Source organism: Schistocerca cancellata, chromosome 2 (genome assembly GCF_023864275.1).
Source record: "Schistocerca cancellata isolate TAMUIC-IGC-003103 chromosome 2, iqSchCanc2.1, whole genome shotgun sequence".
Taxonomy (NCBI): Eukaryota; Metazoa; Arthropoda; class Insecta; order Orthoptera; family Acrididae; genus Schistocerca; species Schistocerca cancellata.
In genome coordinates this window covers 606,561,554-606,580,547 of record NC_064627.1, presented here as the reverse complement: position 1 = coordinate 606,580,547, position 18,994 = coordinate 606,561,554, and the positions used below count along the sequence as shown (strand labels likewise).

The window sequence follows — 18,994 nt, the reverse complement described above, 5'->3', positions numbered from 1 at the left end:
ATTAACTATAATTATTTCGTCATTTGTAAGTTTTGAGCATATTAACGTTATTAGATTCGGAATACAAGTTGTGGTTGAATGAATATGATTTACTGCAGCGCAAAATTATATTTACATTTTAAGTGTTACCTGCACCGTCAACGCTTTAAACAAATGAATGACTGCGAAAATTTACAGCGTGCGCCGTGCAAATTGGGGTTCTGTGGCGTGCAACGTGAATGTGGTATCGTTGTTTTGTGTAGCGTTGGTGCGAAAGTGATTCACAATTATGCCAAGCAAAGGGATGGGACAAAGTCAGAAGCATCGTAACCAAGCTATCAAATTATTTCACGCTGTTAAAAATAAATACTGCACCAAAGATTTTGTGTTGTCTCTACTATTTGATCCGAAGAGATTGCCGGTTGTGGGTTTATTGCTAATTGTCGCTGAAATTTTTGTGAATATTGTGGTTATACACACAGTTAGATATACAGAAATAGATTGGGTAGCGTACATGCAGGAAGTTGAGGGGGTCGCAAATGGTACACTGGATTATACGTACCTGAAGGGAGATACAGGACCTCTTGTTTACCCAGCTGGATTTGTATACATATTTATGTTACTGTATTATATTACAGAGCGCGGTCAAAACATTAGGCAAGCTCAATATATATTCGCGTTATTCTACATTATACTGTTGTGTTTAGTGTTTAGAATTTATCACAAGAGTCAAAAAGTGCCACCATATGTGCTAATTTTAGTATGCTGTACATCTTACAGAATCCACTCAATTTTTGTCCTTCGTTTATTTAATGACCCAGTTGCTATGATATTATTGTATGGTTCGCTGAACTACTTCTTGGACAACAGGTGGACTGTAGGTAGTATTTTTTATAGCCTGGCAGTGTCTGTCAAGATGAATATTCTACTCTTTGCACCAGCATTACTTGTAGGATATTTGACATCTCTTGGTGTCCGAGGCACGATAGTTCAGCTTTTTATATGTGCTTCTGTACAAATAATTCTTGGTCTTCCATTTATATTGACTAATCCATTTGCTTACATAAAGGGTGCTTTCAATCTTGGCCGTGTATTTCTTTTTGAGTGGACAGTTAACTGGAGATTTTTGCCAGAAAATATTTTCATTAGTCCATACTTTCATATATCACTCTTGATGTTGCATATTGCACTTCTAGCATATTTTTATGATATATCACTGGTGTACCTTCGTAGCTATGCTAGCCTGAAAGCACTTGAAAATGACATCCAACCTCAGCTGAAGAAACATAAAGAAAAGATAGATATGAAGACTGTTTCTCAGTTGTTTCTGCTTCCAATGTTCACTTCAAATTTTATTGGTATAATGTGTAGTCGTTCATTGCACTATCAGTTTTATGTGTGGTATTTCCACTCATTGCCTTACCTGTTGTGGTCTACACCTTTTTCTGATGTTTGGAGATTATGCATTTTAGGTGTTATTGAATTATGTTGGAACACTTTCCCATCAACAGCTGTAAGTAGTGTGCTGCTGCATTTGTGTCATATATGCATTTTATATGGACTTCAAAGAAACAAAGTGCTGAGGAACCAGGCAACAGCAAAAACAAAATAATCATCACAGATTTTAATGGTACTTAAAATTTTGAAACATTTTATTATGTATGGTATTGTGTGTCTGACTACATGCTGTTTATAAATTTTATTAATAAAGGGTGACAAGTAATTCAGTGTTAACTGTTGTAACACTCTTTTTCCCAGTAACTCTGGTTTGTTGAGAACTATTATGAAAGATCTGATAACAGTGACTGAGAATTATTGAGTAGTGGTCCTAAACCAAGAATCATTAAATAATTGGATAATAATTGTTTTATGAGATCTTTTGTATACCATGCACATTAGCTTACCTTATTTTTTCTTATTACATACAAAACCACACTTGCTTAAACTTTACTTTGTCTGCTAAGTTGCAGTGCAATATAATATCATGTCACAGGCATGGAAGATACAGGGATTATTTTTCTCTATCTGCCCAACTCTCAGCCCGCATGTTCGAGTCTTAAACGGTCAGTGACATTTAGAAAGTAACTCCAGATGATCCATAAAGTGAGAGGGTTATTGAAATTTGTAGCCGTGATTGACTGTCATGCATTTCACAAGTAAAGTTGTGATGGATCTACAGAGAACATATAAACAATTGGAAAATAACAATATAGTACACACTTCCTTAAAACAAAATTGTTAAATCAGGTTTATGCTGTTGGGAAGAGGAAATGCATAAACACCAGAGCAGATAGCCATAAAAGAAGTCAGGTGCTGTTAGAGCCATAGTAAAGGTGGTCATTAAAGGAACCATAAAACAGAACCAAGTGACAAATCAGTAATATTACCACTGTCTAAGATAATTGTTTTTAAGTGTCATATGATTACTGAAAGTGACAAGAGATGGAACGTAATTTAGAATCTTGAATTGGGGAAAGCATGTGGCAAACTACTACACTTATTGGAGGAATTCTGGGTAACTAGAGCTTCTTTATGTGCAAAATAAGTTAAAAGACAGTTTTATTACCCATCGTTGAATACTGTCCGCCAGTGTGGGAGGCTGAACAATGTGGAATGGTTTGTGAAACAAACAAAAAGTTTGAAGAGAATCTATGTTATCTTTCAATGAGAGTGTTTTACGTTCGTAAACTCTGGTAGCAGGATCTATACTAAAGACAAGTTATCTTACTAACAAGAAAGATTAAAGCATCCACAGGCGCATACTTACAGCCATTTGGTGTACCCGTCTCTGAAAGGTGAAGGAAAGAAATTAAACAAATCTTGTTCCAGGTATCATCTACCAAACAATCTAATGGCTTCAATGCTATAATGTCAGTAGTCTGATAAATAAGATCTGTGATCCAGTGGCAGCACAAGCATAACATTAAGCCGAGATCCCCATAATCTGAATTTTAGTAAAGTAATTTTCTTTTGGTATATTGAGTTCTATTAAGAGCTTTGTGCAACCATATCTGTGTACAAAAAATTAAAAAGATATGATGAACCTTCCTGAAAGATAACAGTTGTAATTAGGATGTGACCAGGACCTTCACTTTTTTGTTTTCAGTGTTCCTCCAACTGAGTGAAATGAGCACACCTTGTTCCTAGTTTGACCATAGACCCTACATGTCTCTAAAGTTCTACAAAGGTAATGTTTAAGAGGGTTCTGCTATTGTTGCTATAGTCTGCGAGGTAAAAAACGTAATAGGTGACTACTACACAACCATATTTTAGCACTAGATATATTTACTGTATTAGCATGTTAAACCTTCAGGGCTTAGAAACACGTTTTATTTTCTTCGTGAGTGGTAATTTTGGTATAAATCTTTGGTTTTTGTTCACAAATGAATCACCGTATTTTGTAGTTGTTTCCTTACCAGTTTGGGGAATAGTACTAATACATAGAACGTTCTTTTCTGAATGTGCTTACACATTAGCTTCATCAACCTGGGAGTGTCCATTTTTAAAAACTTGTTATGTAGTCTTCTCTGATTTGAGCACTCCATGGTGCATGTGATGCCATACATTTAGTGCCTTTCATTTTTAATATGTAACCTGCTCTGTTTCCATATTAGAAAGCAGTGGGGAAAAATCCTACACATGATTTTAATGTCATGACACATTAGCCCTTCTCTGTTTCTGAGGTGCGCTGTCACAGACTGTGTTTCAACATAGTTAAATTATTTTTACTGGAATACAGTGTTGTGAATCAGCAGCCTCATCTTGTGTGGGAAATTGACTCATGAGTGAAAAGTGAATTAACTTATGGCTTTGGCAGTGAAAGACTGTGTTCTGATAGAGAAAATCACTTTCTCTTTTAAATCAGTGCCATTTCTTGAACATCTTTTTAGTGGGTGTGTCCCATTTCTGAATTACTGAATTATGAAGTTCAGCAAGACACCTATTTATGGATGCTACAACCTCTTCATTGGAATAAAAATGTCCCAACCATAGTAAGAAATCGTAACCATTTGTGTTCTTCATAACAAAAATTGGTATTTGCATATGTGACATATTTAGCATGTTGTTGTTGTTGTGGTGGTCTTCAGTTCAGAGACTGGTTTGATGCAGTTCTCCAAACTACTCTATCCTGTGCAACCTTCTTCATCTCCCAGTACCTACTACAACCTACATCCTTCTGAATCTGCTTAGTGTATTCATCTGTTGGTCTCCCTCTACGATTTTTACCCTCCACGCTGCCCTCCAATACTAAATTGGTGATCCCTTGATGCCTCAGAACATGTCCTACCAACTGATCCCTTCTTCTAGTCAAGTTGTGCCACAAATTTCTCTTCTCCCCAATTCTATTCAATACCTCCTCATTAGTTATGTGATCTACCCATCCAATCTTCAGCGTTCTTCTGTAGCACCACATTTCGAAAGCTTGTATTCTCGTCTTCTCTAAACTATTTATCGTCCATGTTTCACTTCCATACATGGCTACATTCCATACAAATACTTTCAGAAATGACTTCCTGACACTTATATCTATACTCGATGTTAACTAATTTCTCTTCTTCAGAAACGCTTTCCTTTGCCATTGCCAGTCTACATTTTGTATCCTCTCTGCTGTGACCATCATCAGTTATTTTGCTCCCCAAATAGCAAAACTCCTTTACTACTTTAAGTGTGTCATTTCCTAATCTAATTCCCTTAGTATCACCCGACTTAATTCGACTACATTCCATTATCCTCGATTTGCTTTTGTTGATGTTCATCTTATATCCTCCTTTCAGGACACTGTCCATTCCATTCAACTGCTCTTCCAAGTCCTTTGCTGTCTCTGACAGAATTACAATGCCATCGGCGAACCTCAAAGTTTTTATTTCTTCTCCATGGATTTTAATACCTACTCCGAATTTTTCTTTTGTTTCCTTTACTGCTTGCTCAATATACAGATTGAATAACATCAGGGATAGGCTACAACCCTGTCTCACTTCCTTCCCAACCACTCTTTCCCTTTCATGTCCCTCGACTCTAATAACTGCCTTCTGGTTTCTGTACAAATTGTAAATAGCCTTTCGCTCTCTGTATTTTACACCTGCCATCTTCCATAAAGTTTAATAATAGTAAATTCTCCTTACAACATGTGCCACCACACTCTTTTGATATGCCTATGTTGTCAACTGTATCATTTATCTTTGATCATTGCACTTAACTGTTGAAAATAAAGGAGCAAATTCCTTATAACCCTTTTTCAACTTTGAATGAATTTCCATTTGCAGTAAATCATGCAGAGCGAAAGAATATTTGTTGGGTTACTGAAGATCGTGATACCACCTGTTGACTTTGACACATGACATCATCAAGGTGTCGGACATTTCAAACTTATACGTTATGGCGATCATGACATCACACATGACGCACACAAACATGCACAAATAATACAAAATGTTTTTAATGGCAGAAGTAACATGAAACTAACAAGACGACACAGGAGTTAGGGATTTTTGGGTAGGGCCAGATTAAATATACAACAATGCCAATAGAGGAGAAAAGTCTGCAATACCACAAATCCAAAAAAAAAAAAAAAGATACTGGAAATTCCACTTGACCATATACCTCAAATGGAGTCACAATACTGTGAACCTACATATAGTTTCAGAAACCAGTATCATGAATTTCACTGGACCTATGTAGCTCAAATGAAATCAATGATACCATAACATCACGCACACTTTGACTAATTCGGCACTGAATGTTTCATATTAAGTATATCACTAAACTAAGTGTACAGTACCATAACACAAAACTTACTCAAATACCAAATATCAAAGACATATCCTCACCAGTGTATGTAAAGCAAACACATGATACTTAACAATCACAATCCAACTTAATTGTCAACAACACAACCCACAATATCATAAAAAAATTGTTTTAGCACCAATTTCGAAATAGAGGAAACATGCTATTACGAATATAATCACAAAGACTTTACATACTACAAAAGTTCCCTTCCCAACCAAATTCAGCCAACACAAAAAACTAAGCTGCCCCCCCCCCCCCCCCCACACACACACACACACATTCACACATTTTCCTGCTGGCAACACCACATATATGGGTCCATTGTCAGAGATAGAGCTGCATGTTCAAACTTGTACCCTCTCCACAAATGTGACACTTCACATACTTGACAATTAAACCTACCAACTGTAGGAATTTAATCATGGTCAACATGTCACCCCCCATTGCGGCATGCAGTGACCTACTAACATACTTCTTTGTCATATGCACAACATTCAAAAAATGAAACTTAAATTTTCAGCTGTAAACAAGACACTGCACTAATGATTACAAACTGAAAATGAATCGACTCCCCATAACTGCCAATGTCACACTAACTTGTTAACAACCTGCCACAAACACTTCAAATATTATTCTTGCAAACAGCATTATAGCAATGCAATTAATCAGTAACAACACTCCCAAACAATTTATAATCATAAACATCTCACACTAAAGAGTGCCACCACATACTCCAACACACCCTCAGCAAACACAATCCATTTGAAATACACTGCTTCACCATGACGACACACAACACAACGTAGTTACGCTGCATTTATAATTGTCATGAAGTCCATGTATGTGAGTGGAATATGAGTAATTTTACCATTGATGACAGCTTCTTTGGCATGTTAAATATGTTTCTCATTAAATTCAGTATTGTAGTATGCTTTCATTCACAGAATATTTACTGTTTTACATCTCGTATAACATTCTTCTACCTCTCGAGCAGTAGTTGTTGTGTGTTGGTTTCTGGTGGTATTCCAGTTATGGTTGTGAGACATTCAAAATACACTTTGAGTCATATGCAATAAGAATCTCTGATACACAGATATTTTTTCTTTGCTGCTATGCTTTCACCGTGTGTGGAAATACTTTGTGGAAGTTTTTATTGTTCTTTATGATGAGTTTTAAAGCAGAATAGCACACTTTAAGTTTTCTCACATAATTTTAGAAGCTTGGTCTAGATATCCAAGGAGCTGTGCTAGTTTTCTTCTTTAATGCTCGGAGATGAACTATAAGCTTGTTTTAGCTGGGTATCATATTTATTTGTGTGACAAACAGTGATAGTTTTTTCAAGGAGAAAATATTGCTAGATAAATGTTTTGGTACCATGCGACTGCTGATGATTGGATATTTAAGTTTGTGATGAACTCTGCTCTGACCATTATTGAGTTTAATACATTGCACTGTTTGGAAAATTATGCCAGTAAATTTCAGTTAACATTTGTCTACTTACATGCATTGAACCTCTAGAATATTCCATGTCTTCAGTCTGTGACTAGTATTTTTTGACTTGGTGTAGAGCTGAATGCAGTGTTGGTAATTGTAATGCGTAGCTCGTTATATCGTTCTTGACCAGAAAGTTTTGGATATGTAGCTTTTAGTCTTTCCTATTTAATATCATTGTATTTCTCTCGGTTGGCTTCTTGTATGTTCCAGCCACTGTTACTATAATATTTACATAAAAACTTTCACCTCATTTCTAACTTCCGTGATTACATTGTAGTGATCTGTCCCTAAGGAATAGAGATTTACTGCCCACTTAAATTCTACTGAAATGAGTGTGAGATTGAGTGCATTTGGTGTTCTGCATGCAGCTGGGATCACAGTTGATCTCTCAATGATCATAACCACATTGTAATCTTTTAAAACAATATGAATTACATTAGATTGCTACTCAATACTTAGAGGAGGTGTTGAGTGGCAGACAAGAACATTTAAAAATAGAGGTGTTGGAACACACACAACTCACACACACATGGCAACAGTTGCTGAGGCGAAATTTTACATTGTTTATAATATTTTAAGAGTAATCTTATATTGGGAAAATGAAAATTCTTATGTTTGGCAGCAGTTCTTTGAATTATTATAAGCTATAATCTCAAATTGGCAGCTTTTTTTAAAAAAACCTCAAATTGTTGGCAGTCCAATGTCACCACCAATCTTTCCGTGTTCCAGAATCATTGTGATTAAAGATAATATTAACTTTTCCTCAATTCTGAGCCTGTTGAGCTGTTGTAGGTCTTATTTGCTTTTCTGGTCTGTGAGAGTTAGGTCCTATAGGAGACTGGTATTCCACAAGTGTCGAAATAAGTTGGTATATTGCAGAGTTGCGTTAATGCTGTACGTGCTTTTATAAGACATGTTGATATTGTGTACAAGACTTTCTCCCATTCTTCTACTACAAATAGGAATATGATGGACAACATATCTTTGTCCATGTAGTGCACGTGCATTAATTGTGGCATCTGTTCCATGTGATTGTTGGGGAATGGTTTCAATATGCATTAGAGAATTGTTTGCCTACCAGGTGATTAGTAGCCTGCAGTGGGGAACTTGTAACATTCTCTATGACAAGCATTCACTTATAACAGTTACTGCCTTCTTGCATACAGTCTGAATTTAATGGCAAGGTCAGCCTTTTAAAGGATAGGTTGTTGCATGCAGCATTTTCATATATTTGCCATCTGCTGTACTCTTTGTACATTTGGTCTGTTGTCAAATGTCCTTTGCCACAGTGAATATGTACAAATTATGTTCCCTTAATTTTTCAGGATCATGATGTCTCCCAAATTTACCACAGTGTTGTTGTAGTCTACACTGTTTAATAATATGGTCATAATGTAAGAAATTACAATATATTTCCACTGTTAGAATATACACTGACATTTTACATCTGGCACTGTAAATAATGACATGCTGAGGAAATTTCTTACTGTCAAATGTTAATATGCATATCTGCAATTTCTTTTCAACCTGACTTTTATCTTGATGTATTGAGTTAGTTTGTCTCTTAACATGTATTTAGAAAGCATTGCTTGTGCAAAAGTCCACTTGGTCTTTTCTCACAAGTCATAGATGAAGGACAATAGGCAGATTCCAAGTTCCTACATTTTTGGAATGTATTTTAACACACTGCTGTGCTTCAGGCCGTTAATGAAAGTCTGAGCATACGAAATAGGTTCTCAGATATGTGAGTGGTTCGAAGATATTATATAGTAATTGTACCCAGTATGCTGTCCTGGATGGCGAGTGTTCATCAGAAATAAAGGTATAGTCAGGTTTTTCTCATGGAAGTGTGATAGAATCATTCTTGCTATGTATATACAAAAATGATCTGACAGATATGGTGAGGAGCAGCCTGTAGCTGTTTACAGATGCTGCTGTAGTGTATGGGAATGTGTTGCCTTTTAGTGACTGTAGGGGGATATAGGATGACTTTAGACAGAATTTCTTGTTTGGTGTGATGAATGGCAGCTTATTCTATAAGTAGAAAAATTTTAGTTAATGCATATGAATAGGAAAAACAATCCTACAATTTTCAGATATAGTATTGGTGCTGTGCTACTTGATAGTCACGACAAATATCTAAACACTACATTGCAAAGTGATATGCAATGGAATGAGCACTTAAGCTCAGTTGCAGGGCAGCAGGTGGATCCCCACCAATTCGGATTAAAGGAAGGTATTGAAACAGTTCAGAGGCATAGTACTAGAATTGTTACCAGTTCGATCACCATGTGAGTGTTACGGACTTGCTCTATGAACTTAATTGAATCTTAGACTGCAGAAGAATCGTACTGCCACTGACATACTTCTTGTGTAATGACTGTGAAGACAAAATGAGAGTAATCGGGACTCGTACAGAAGCATATAGACAGTCATTTTTTCCTCGCTCCATTTATGAGTGGAACAGGAAAGGGAATGACTAGTTGTGGTACAAGGTACCCTCCGCCACACTGCATGCAACGGCTTTTGGAGTATCTATATAGACTGACATAGATTATCATTACTGGTGACATTCTTCCAGGTAGCAAATCATCTTCAGAAAACACTACCTGCACACCTTGAATTACATCTTTGTTTATACACTGAAGTAAATGAGATGTGCTAAACTGTGAAACCCCAGTCTGATATTTTTCCAACTTAGTGGAGGTATTCGTCCATATAGTGGGAATTAACTGAGTGAACTTTCATCCCATTCAGAACTGATGTCCAGTCATCAAAATCAGTATGAAGTGTGTTCCTCTCAAACATAAGTACGCTCTTGTATTCAAAATTTTGTAAGTGTCACAACAGTCTTGTATTCATTGTGACGTGGAAGCACACAGCCTCTGAATTTCATCTTGAGGAATTTTGTGCCATGACTGAAACATATGCAATGCCGATTCATGAAGTTACTGGTTGGAGACTGGTATGAAAGTATATATCTTCCTGCCACATCCCACAGGTGCTCTATGGATGGCAAATCAGGGATTGGGCTAACAAGTCAGGGATTTGTACATTCCTCAAGAAGTTTGATAACGGTGCTTATATATTACTAAGGTAAATGGAAGAGTTGCAACATATGTAAAAGTTGGACACTAAGACAAAAATATTGAAACAGGCAGTTTTTGTGTAGATAAGAACAGAAGCATGTGCTTGTGAGTAGTTACTGCAGAATATCTGTCTTGTAATTGTAACAGCGTACAGGTCTCCTCTAGGGAACATTTAGCAATTTATGAGAAATCTAGATACCTTATTGAGCTACCTGTCAGTCAAAAGAACCAGCAGTTTCTGGATATTTCAGTATAAATTTCTTAAAAGATTCTGACGGGATAAATGAAGTGGAATCATTATTTGGCTGTTTCAGTCAGATTTAAATAGTGAATTTTCCAACACATGCAGGCTCATACTGAAACAATTAATGTACAGAAAATTGTTAATAGCCAATCTGCTCATGATAAACAATTAATGAAAATAAACAATGTAGTTCCTTAGAGCTCAAAAGCATGTTGATTGGAAGCAGTGTGAATTGTTAATGAGAACAGGGTTCATTGTTTTAAGAATAAGAGAAAACAAGTGATGTGGGATGAGGTATACACAGAAAGATATGCTAATGTGAAAATCAATATATTCTATAGCAAATTTGTGCCAGTATTTGAAAATATCTTTCATAAAAAGTTATCCACAAATTCCACTAAAAGAAACAAGTCAGTCATGGATAACTAATGGGATTAAAATGTGATTTAAGAGGAAGAGGGTGATTTATAGAAAACTCAGAAGTAGCCAGGATCTGACGTTATTTGCATTCTACAAAAAATACTGTAATATTTTAAGAAAATTCATAAAATGTTCAGAAATATGCACATCCTGACAGAAATTACGAATGATGATACAAGATAAAAGTGTATGAGATATTGTGAAGCAGTAGACAGGACAACCACTCTGTGTACAAGATACCATAATGTTTAATTTAAAATACTATGTTTCAACTAGCAACTGACAATTCACAAGTTACAAGTATTTTTAATAATCACTTTTAAATGTAGCAGCAAAAATAGGACTCAATAGTTCAGTTAAAGAAGCAAGAGAATATTTCAAAAATGGCATTACATGAAACTTTAGGCAACTAGAAGTAGCACCAACATCCTTGACTGAAATTGCTAGATTTATAAAAGTTATAATAAACAAAAACTATATGGTGTTGAAGCAATTTCAAACAGAATTCTGAAGAGTTGTTCGAGCTTAATAAGTAGGCTAATGTCCTTAATGATGTATGCAATACATTGCTGGGACAGCGAATTTTTCCAGACAGATTAAAATATGCCATTGTTAAACTTTTTATAAGAAAGGCTGACAGGAAAGACTGTGTTTTAGTCCACTTTCCTCATTGATGTCGTCTTCCAAAATATTCAAAAAAGTAATTTACTCAAGAGAAGTCTCACATCTCCAAAGAAAAATTTATATAAGATGTTACAGTATGGTTTCCAGAAGGATTGCTTGAGTGAGAATGCTATTTATGCATTCATTTAAAACAGCATAAGTCATTAATAATAAAATAGTGTCAGCTGGCATTGCAAACAAATGGTTTGAATTTGTTCTGAGTAATTCAAACAGTGTTGAATTAACAGAAAATTTAAGTTGCGGAGGAGAAATCGTGAAGGGAGTACCACAGTGTCCAGTTCCTGTTTAATGAAAATTAATTTCATTTAACATTCATCAAGCAGAATACTTTTAGCATCCATACTAGTGTTATAAGTCCTGTTGGAGAGAAAGAAACAGAAGATATTCGTAATTATGTTTTTAAAAGAATTATGAAGTGGGTCTTAGAAAATGGACTCTTCCCAACTTTTGAGAAAACATAGTCTACTCAGTCCTGTACAAAAAATAGAATCATACTAAAAATTGATGTAGCTAATTTTGCTCTTCGTATAATTACTAGTTCTGGAGAGAACCGAATCAACTGTGTAACATACTTTGCAGATTTCTTGTCGATAATGTCATGTGGAATAATTTCCTGGTATAACTCATCACTTAGAAAGAAAGTATTGATTTCACAGAAGCAAGCAGTAAGAGTAATATATGGTGTTCGCCTGCAGTCGTATTGTAGGTGCCTCTTGAAGGACCTGGGCACTTTACCTGCATGATCACAATTTATATTTGCTACAGAAATGTTACATAAATAATGTACCATAATTTGAGAGGAATAGTGATGTCCACAACACTAGAGGAAAATGTGAGCTTTATTACCCATTATTAAAGCTGTCAGTTCATCATAAAGGGGTTCAATATGCAGCAACAAAAATGTTTGCTGATTTGCATAATAACACAAAATGTCTTACAGATAGCAAAGCATTTTTTAAATGTAACCAAGAATCTTTTCTTTTGGACAACTCCTATTCCATGAATATATATTTTTTATATTAAAGATAGGTACCTTAAAAAATAGCTTTTAATTACATTGTAGTTGCATGAGTAGCACAAAAAAAAATTTTAATTTATGTTAAAACTAATTGTGTACACAGATCCTATAAACTGACTTGTTTCCCATCATATTAGTAAAAGTATCACTCAAATGAGCCATTGAACATGTAACTAACTAACTAACTAGCATTTGTGGCCTAAACTGCAGGAATGTGACATCCAGCTTGTATGTGACATTTGGTACCCTGATCATGAAGTGTTTACCACCCTTGCCACATGGTGGTGCGTATTCAGCTTCCCTTCAACATTTACCAAATCAGTAGGTGCAAGAGGTATGTGCCTCGAGAATCGCTGCTTCCTATGACCTTTCACTGGCGCATCTACAGACACATTGGTTTCATTATATTCTCCATAAACTGAAGTGAAAGTCTTCACTGAACACCACGAAATGCACTCAATGTCTTAATTAACTCCAGCTTTATGTCTTGTGAGTCTTTATTGTCCGTGGTGTGGTGTCAGAGCATTGCAGTGTGAGATCTCAGCTCCAGTGACCTGTGACTAACAGTTTGTGATTACACTGTGCCTGTACCTCCCTCTCAGGCTTCAGTTGTTGTCATCCATCTATTCATCTGAGCCAGTCGAACAATCCTGCAATCTTCTCGTTCTCGTGGTGTACTCCTTCTGGAAGGACTCTTCTTTCCACACACTTCTCCTGAGCCCACCTTGTCATCAGTCATTCTGTTATCATTCTACTATAGCCAATTGCCTGTGCGATTTATTGATATGATGCTGTTGTTGTTAATGCCAGTGTTATGACTCAAAGCGTGGAAGATAATGATAAGCTGCAAGTGTACCGTCTCTGGCCAAGCTCTGTGTGATCTCTGTCTCAAAATTTCCAGTAACATTAGACACACTCAGTAGCCATCATTTTCTCATACTATTTATGATCTGTAGAACTGACTTTTTCTGTTCAGAAAATAAGCCCACATAAAGGGTAAAATTTTAATCAATCAATCTTACAGGCATGCCTTAACAAAGGAAAATCCAGTAGTGTTGTCCCAATTTAATTGTAGTAGCATTGAAAAGATGAATGAAATAGATATTAGTAACAGCGGTGTTGGGAAACGACTGAAATCATTAAAATGGAAATAAAGCCCCAGTGTCCAGTGGGATCCCTGTCAGATTCTATACTTCGAGAATGAAATTTTTCACTCTGCAGCGGAGTGTGCGCTGACATGAAACTTCCTGGCAGATTAAAACTGTGTGCCCGACCGAGACTCAAACTTGGGACCTTTGCCTTTCGCGGGCAAGTGCTCTACCAACTGAGCTACCGAAGCACGACTCACGTCCAGTACTCACAGCTTTACTTCTGCCAGTATCTCGGCTCCTACCTTCCAAACTTTACAGAAGCTCTCCTGCGAACCTTGCAGAACTAGCACTCCTGAAAGAAAGGATATTGCGGAGACATGGCTTAGCCACAGCCTGGGGGATGTTTCCAGAATGAATACTCACTGGCATAAGTAGAAGTAACTTAGGTGTGCTCAATGGAAGTGTGTTGAGACTCTTGTTGCTCCTTTTGTATATTACTGACCCGTCAGACAATAGTAACGTCAGGCTTTTTGCAGATGAAGTCATTTATAAATTAAGTACTATCTGAAGGAAGGTGGACAAATATTCACTTACATATTCATTAGATTTCAAAGTGGTGCATTGACTGGCAGTATGTCTTAAATGTTCAGAAATGTAAGATTGTCCATGTCATTAAATGCAGAAAACTAATATCCTATGACTACAACATCAGCAAGTCACAGTTGGAATTAGTGAACTTGTACAAATACCAGGGTGTAACAATTTGTAGCGATATGAAATTAAATGGATACATATGCTCATTTGCAGTTAAGGCACTGGTAGATTTTGATTTATTGGCAAAATAATGGGAAAAAGCTCTCAATCTACAAAGAAGACTGCTTGGAAAACCCTTGTGCAGCCCATCTTAGAAAATGGCAGAAGTTTATAGGAACCATATCAAATAGGCCTAACAGATGATTCTGAACATGTAAAAAAAAGGGCAGTATGAATAGTCACAGGTGTGTTTGACAGGAGATGGTCACAGAACTTCTGATATTCCTGAACTGGCAGATGCTTGAAGAAAGACACATTTATCCCATGAATACTCACTTCCATAGTTTTGAGAGCCAGTATTAATTGAATCTGGAGATAGTTTTCATCTTCTTGTGTATTGTTACCAGAAAGGACCATGAAGACAAAATGATACATATTAAAGCATGCACAAATGCATATAAAGGGGCTTTCTTCTTGTGTTCTATACAAAATTGGAACAGGAAGAAACTATAACACGTGGCACTATATTAAGTACCATCTGCAATGCACTTCACAGTGTTTTGCTGATTAATTTGGTTCTCGTGACAATATTTTTATTTATGTGTGTCATTGAAAAGGAGGCTTTCACCTTAGTCACACAAAATTAAAGTGTTTTTTTCTGGTTTGTAACTGTCAGCAGAGTATGATCTTTGTCACATGTTGGTTGCGAGATACTTCTCTTGCCCACATGGATTTAACAGTTATTCTCTCTCATGACTGTTTGAGCACAGCAGTCTGTAGGATAGTTCCTGGTATTATGTAAATCTTTTGTTGGTGGCCTAGGTCTGCTGAGGTTTTCCAGCTGTTAAAATGCCCCCCCCCCCCCCTTTTGACAGATGTATGGTCACTGTACCTTAGAGCATGTTGTGGATGATGTCAGAGGTTTGCTGGGCATGGCAGCATTTTCATTATATGCAGCAAACAGACTTGCTGTATACACTCCTGGAAATGGAAAAAAGAACACATTGACACCGGTGTGTCAGACCCACCATACTTGCTCCGGACACTGCGAGAGGGCTGTACAAGCAATGATCACACGCACGGCACTGCGGACACACCAGGAACCGCGGTGTTGGCCGTCGAATGGCGCTAGCTGCGCAGCATTTGTGCACCGCCGCCGTCAGTGTCAGCCAGTTTGCCGTGGCATACGGAGCTCCATCGCAGTCTTTAACACTGGTAGCATGCCGCGACAGCGTGGACGTGAACCGTATGTGCAGTTGACGGACTTTGAGCGAGGGCGTATAGTGAGCATGCGGGAGGCCGGGTGGACGTACCGCCGAATTGCTCAACACGTGGGGCGTGAGGTCTCCACAGTACATCGATGTTGTCGCCAGTGGTCGGCGGAAGGTGCACGTGCCCGTCGACCTGGGTCCGGACCGCAGCGACGCACGGATGCACGCCAAGACCGTAGGATCCTACGCAGTGCCGTAGGGGACCGCACCGCCACTTCCCAGCAAATTAGGGACACTGTTGCTCCTGGGGTATCGGCGAGGACCATTCGCAACCGTCTCCATGAAGCTGGGCTACGGTCCCGCACACCGTTAGGTCGTCTTCCGCTCATGCCCCAACATCGTGCAGCCCGCCTCCAGTGGTGTCGCGACAGGCGTGAATGGAGGGACAAATGGAGACGTGTCGTCTTCAGCGATAAGAGTCGCTTCTGCCTAGGTGCCAATGATGGTCGTATGCGTGTTTGGCGCCGTGCAGGTGAGCGCCACAATCAGGACTGCATACGACCGAGGCACACAGGGCCAACACCCGGCATCATGGTGTGGGGAGCGATCTCCTACACTGGCCGTACACCACTGGTGATCGTCGAGGGGACACTGAATAGTGCACGGTACATCCAAACCGTCATCGAACCCATCGTTCTACCATTCCTAGACTGGCAAGGGAACTTGCTGTTCCAACAGGACAATGCACGTCCGCATGTATCCCGTGCCACCCAACATGCTCTAGAAGGTGTAAGTCAACTACCCTGGCCAGCAAGATCTCCGGATCTGTCCCACATTGAGCATGTTTGGGACTGGATGAAGCGTCGTCTCACGCGGTCTGCACGTCCAGCACGAACGCTGGTCCAACTGAGGCGCCAGGTGGAAATGGCATGGCAAGCCGTTCCACAGGACTACATCCAGCATCTCTACGATCGTCTCCATGGGAGAATAGCAGCCTGCATTGCTGCGAAAGGTGGATATACACTGTACTAGTGCCGACATTGTGCATGCTCTGTTGCCTGTGTCTATGTGCCTGTGGTTCTGTCAGTGTGATCATGTGATGTATCTGACCCCAGGAATGTGTCAATAAAATTTCCCCTTCCTGGGACAATGAATTCACGGTGTTCTTATTTCAATTTCCAGGAGTGTATTTCAGTGATTCCATTACAATCTTCATTTTGATCCTAACCATATGTAATTCTTTCATTAATTATAATATTGACTATACATGTATGTGTTTTGTAAAACTGATACTTATTCAGTGAGCAATGAAAACTCAACATACAGGAAAGAATGTTTGATAGATCCTTGTTATACCTGTTCATTTTTTCATCCACATCATATAAGCACATAATCAGAAAATTGGAAGTTACTGTCTTATTACTTGGCTTGTGAACTGTTAAGACGATACCAGAAAATTATAATATGAAACAGCTTGCACAATAGTGTGATAAGATTTGCTAGTTGACTGTTTCTTCTTCTGTTTACTTTTCCAGAAAACTATTGTATGTTGAAAATAAGAAATATTTTGAGGGCAAGAAAAATCTTAACACGGCTTTTCTTAAATTTTGTTATTTCATTATATTTATGTAGTTGATGTTATTAAGTTGTACAATAATTTTTATTAGCAAGAGGAAGTTTCTTACCATTACTTTAAATCTGCAATTGAAACTAATACAATGGTTCTCACACTCTTCATTTCTGACTAATTGTGTCTAAAATAAATAAATAAACAAACAAATTGAAAGTGTGTCCTTGCAGAGGTACTTGCCTCTTAGAGCATTAACATTTTCAATTTTTTACGTAATCATTTTTCTTCAATTATACATTATAATTTTATTTATGCTTTGTGTTTTATTCCACAGGCTTTAACCTTGTACTGTGTTACTGAATACCAAAGACTTTAACTACTGAAGAAAATTCTCTACTGAGTTGAATGCTGCTGTCTGTTTTTTCACCTGCTAAAACCAGAAATGATATTTACTTTTCCTCTGTTTTATTGCTTGTATTTAAATTTTTGTGGAAGTTTTAATGTTTTTGTTTTAATTTCTAACTAATTTGATTATTAATGTATAACAATCAAAATATTTTAACTGCTATTGTGTTCCATGTTCTGTAGATATGAAATTGAACTTTGAATGCTGCTGAATTATGTGAAAAATGAAAATTTTCTCAGATTCTTTTTTAACATGAAATCTTAATTGAACCTAAGCGGGATATCGTTTTCTGTAAGTCTTGTTTTGTTCATTGTTTGTGATTTCATTTATCTTTAAAAACAAGGTGTCTATTCCTTTTTTGAAACTACAAGGCACTGCAGTTTCTGATAGGAGAAAGCATATTTTTGTGATATGTGAATATACATGTAAAATAATATTTGAGTCATAATATTTTTGTAGACATTTTTCTGTTTCAAAATGGTGATCTATGGACCATTTTTGCTGGTTGAAACAAAAAGGAAATTACTTGAAATTGTCAAGGTTTAGTTGAATTGTGGAGACAGTTCACATATTATGCCACTAGACTGATATGTTGGTGGAAAATTTCCGATGTGTGTACCCAAGAAACATTAGCTCAAAATATTTGTTGCGTACAGGGGTTACATATAAAATATATAATAGTTTGTATTCTTATTGCCATTTGGAAGCATATTCATTTTATATTGCACTTTACAAAATGACTGTTTTGTAAGAATACTATTGTGTCTTCAACAAGTCATAATGTTAAATAATAGCCCTTTGATTAAAATGAGTGATCAACATTTCCATAAATGTGGAGAGTACCTATTTTTATAGTGGTGCTTTGTTTATTAGTTACTGCATCACATTTTGTATCACATGTTGAATTTTGTATTGTATGGAGTGTTTTATCTAGTCTTGAATGATTATATACCAATAAATTTCAAAAATTAAAGAACATGGTTATTAATGAGTATTTGTAGAAGGTAATTAATACCAGTTCTAATCGTCTCTTGAAAATGAGATAAAACAAATAATTGCATACCAGAAATTTTCTTTCCCAAAAATGCACAAACTTGGATGTGGAATCCAAAAACATGCAAATTAAATTCAAGGAAGATTGGAATGTAATATTCTGTTGATATAGTGGTCATTGGAAAAAGGGCACTTTCATATTTGAAGAAGGATGTGGGAAGGAAGAGACTGTGACCTTTCTTAGGAACCATG

The 18,994-nt window shown here is 37.1% G+C and overlaps 1 protein-coding gene across 1 annotated transcript; it reads left to right on the top strand.

Annotated features, from left to right (window-relative positions):
- The first annotated feature begins 119 nt into the window (after positions 1 to 119).
- Positions 120 to 18,725, top strand: LOC126162262 (lethal(2)neighbour of tid protein). Its single transcript, XM_049918653.1, has 2 exons — positions 120 to 1,609; positions 17,678 to 18,725. The coding sequence occupies exon 1, from the start codon at positions 269 to 271 to the stop codon at positions 1,589 to 1,591; it is 1,323 nt and encodes a 440-aa protein (XP_049774610.1). The 5' UTR covers positions 120 to 268; the 3' UTR covers positions 1,592 to 1,609; positions 17,678 to 18,725.
- Positions 18,726 to 18,994: the final 269 nt, after the last annotated feature.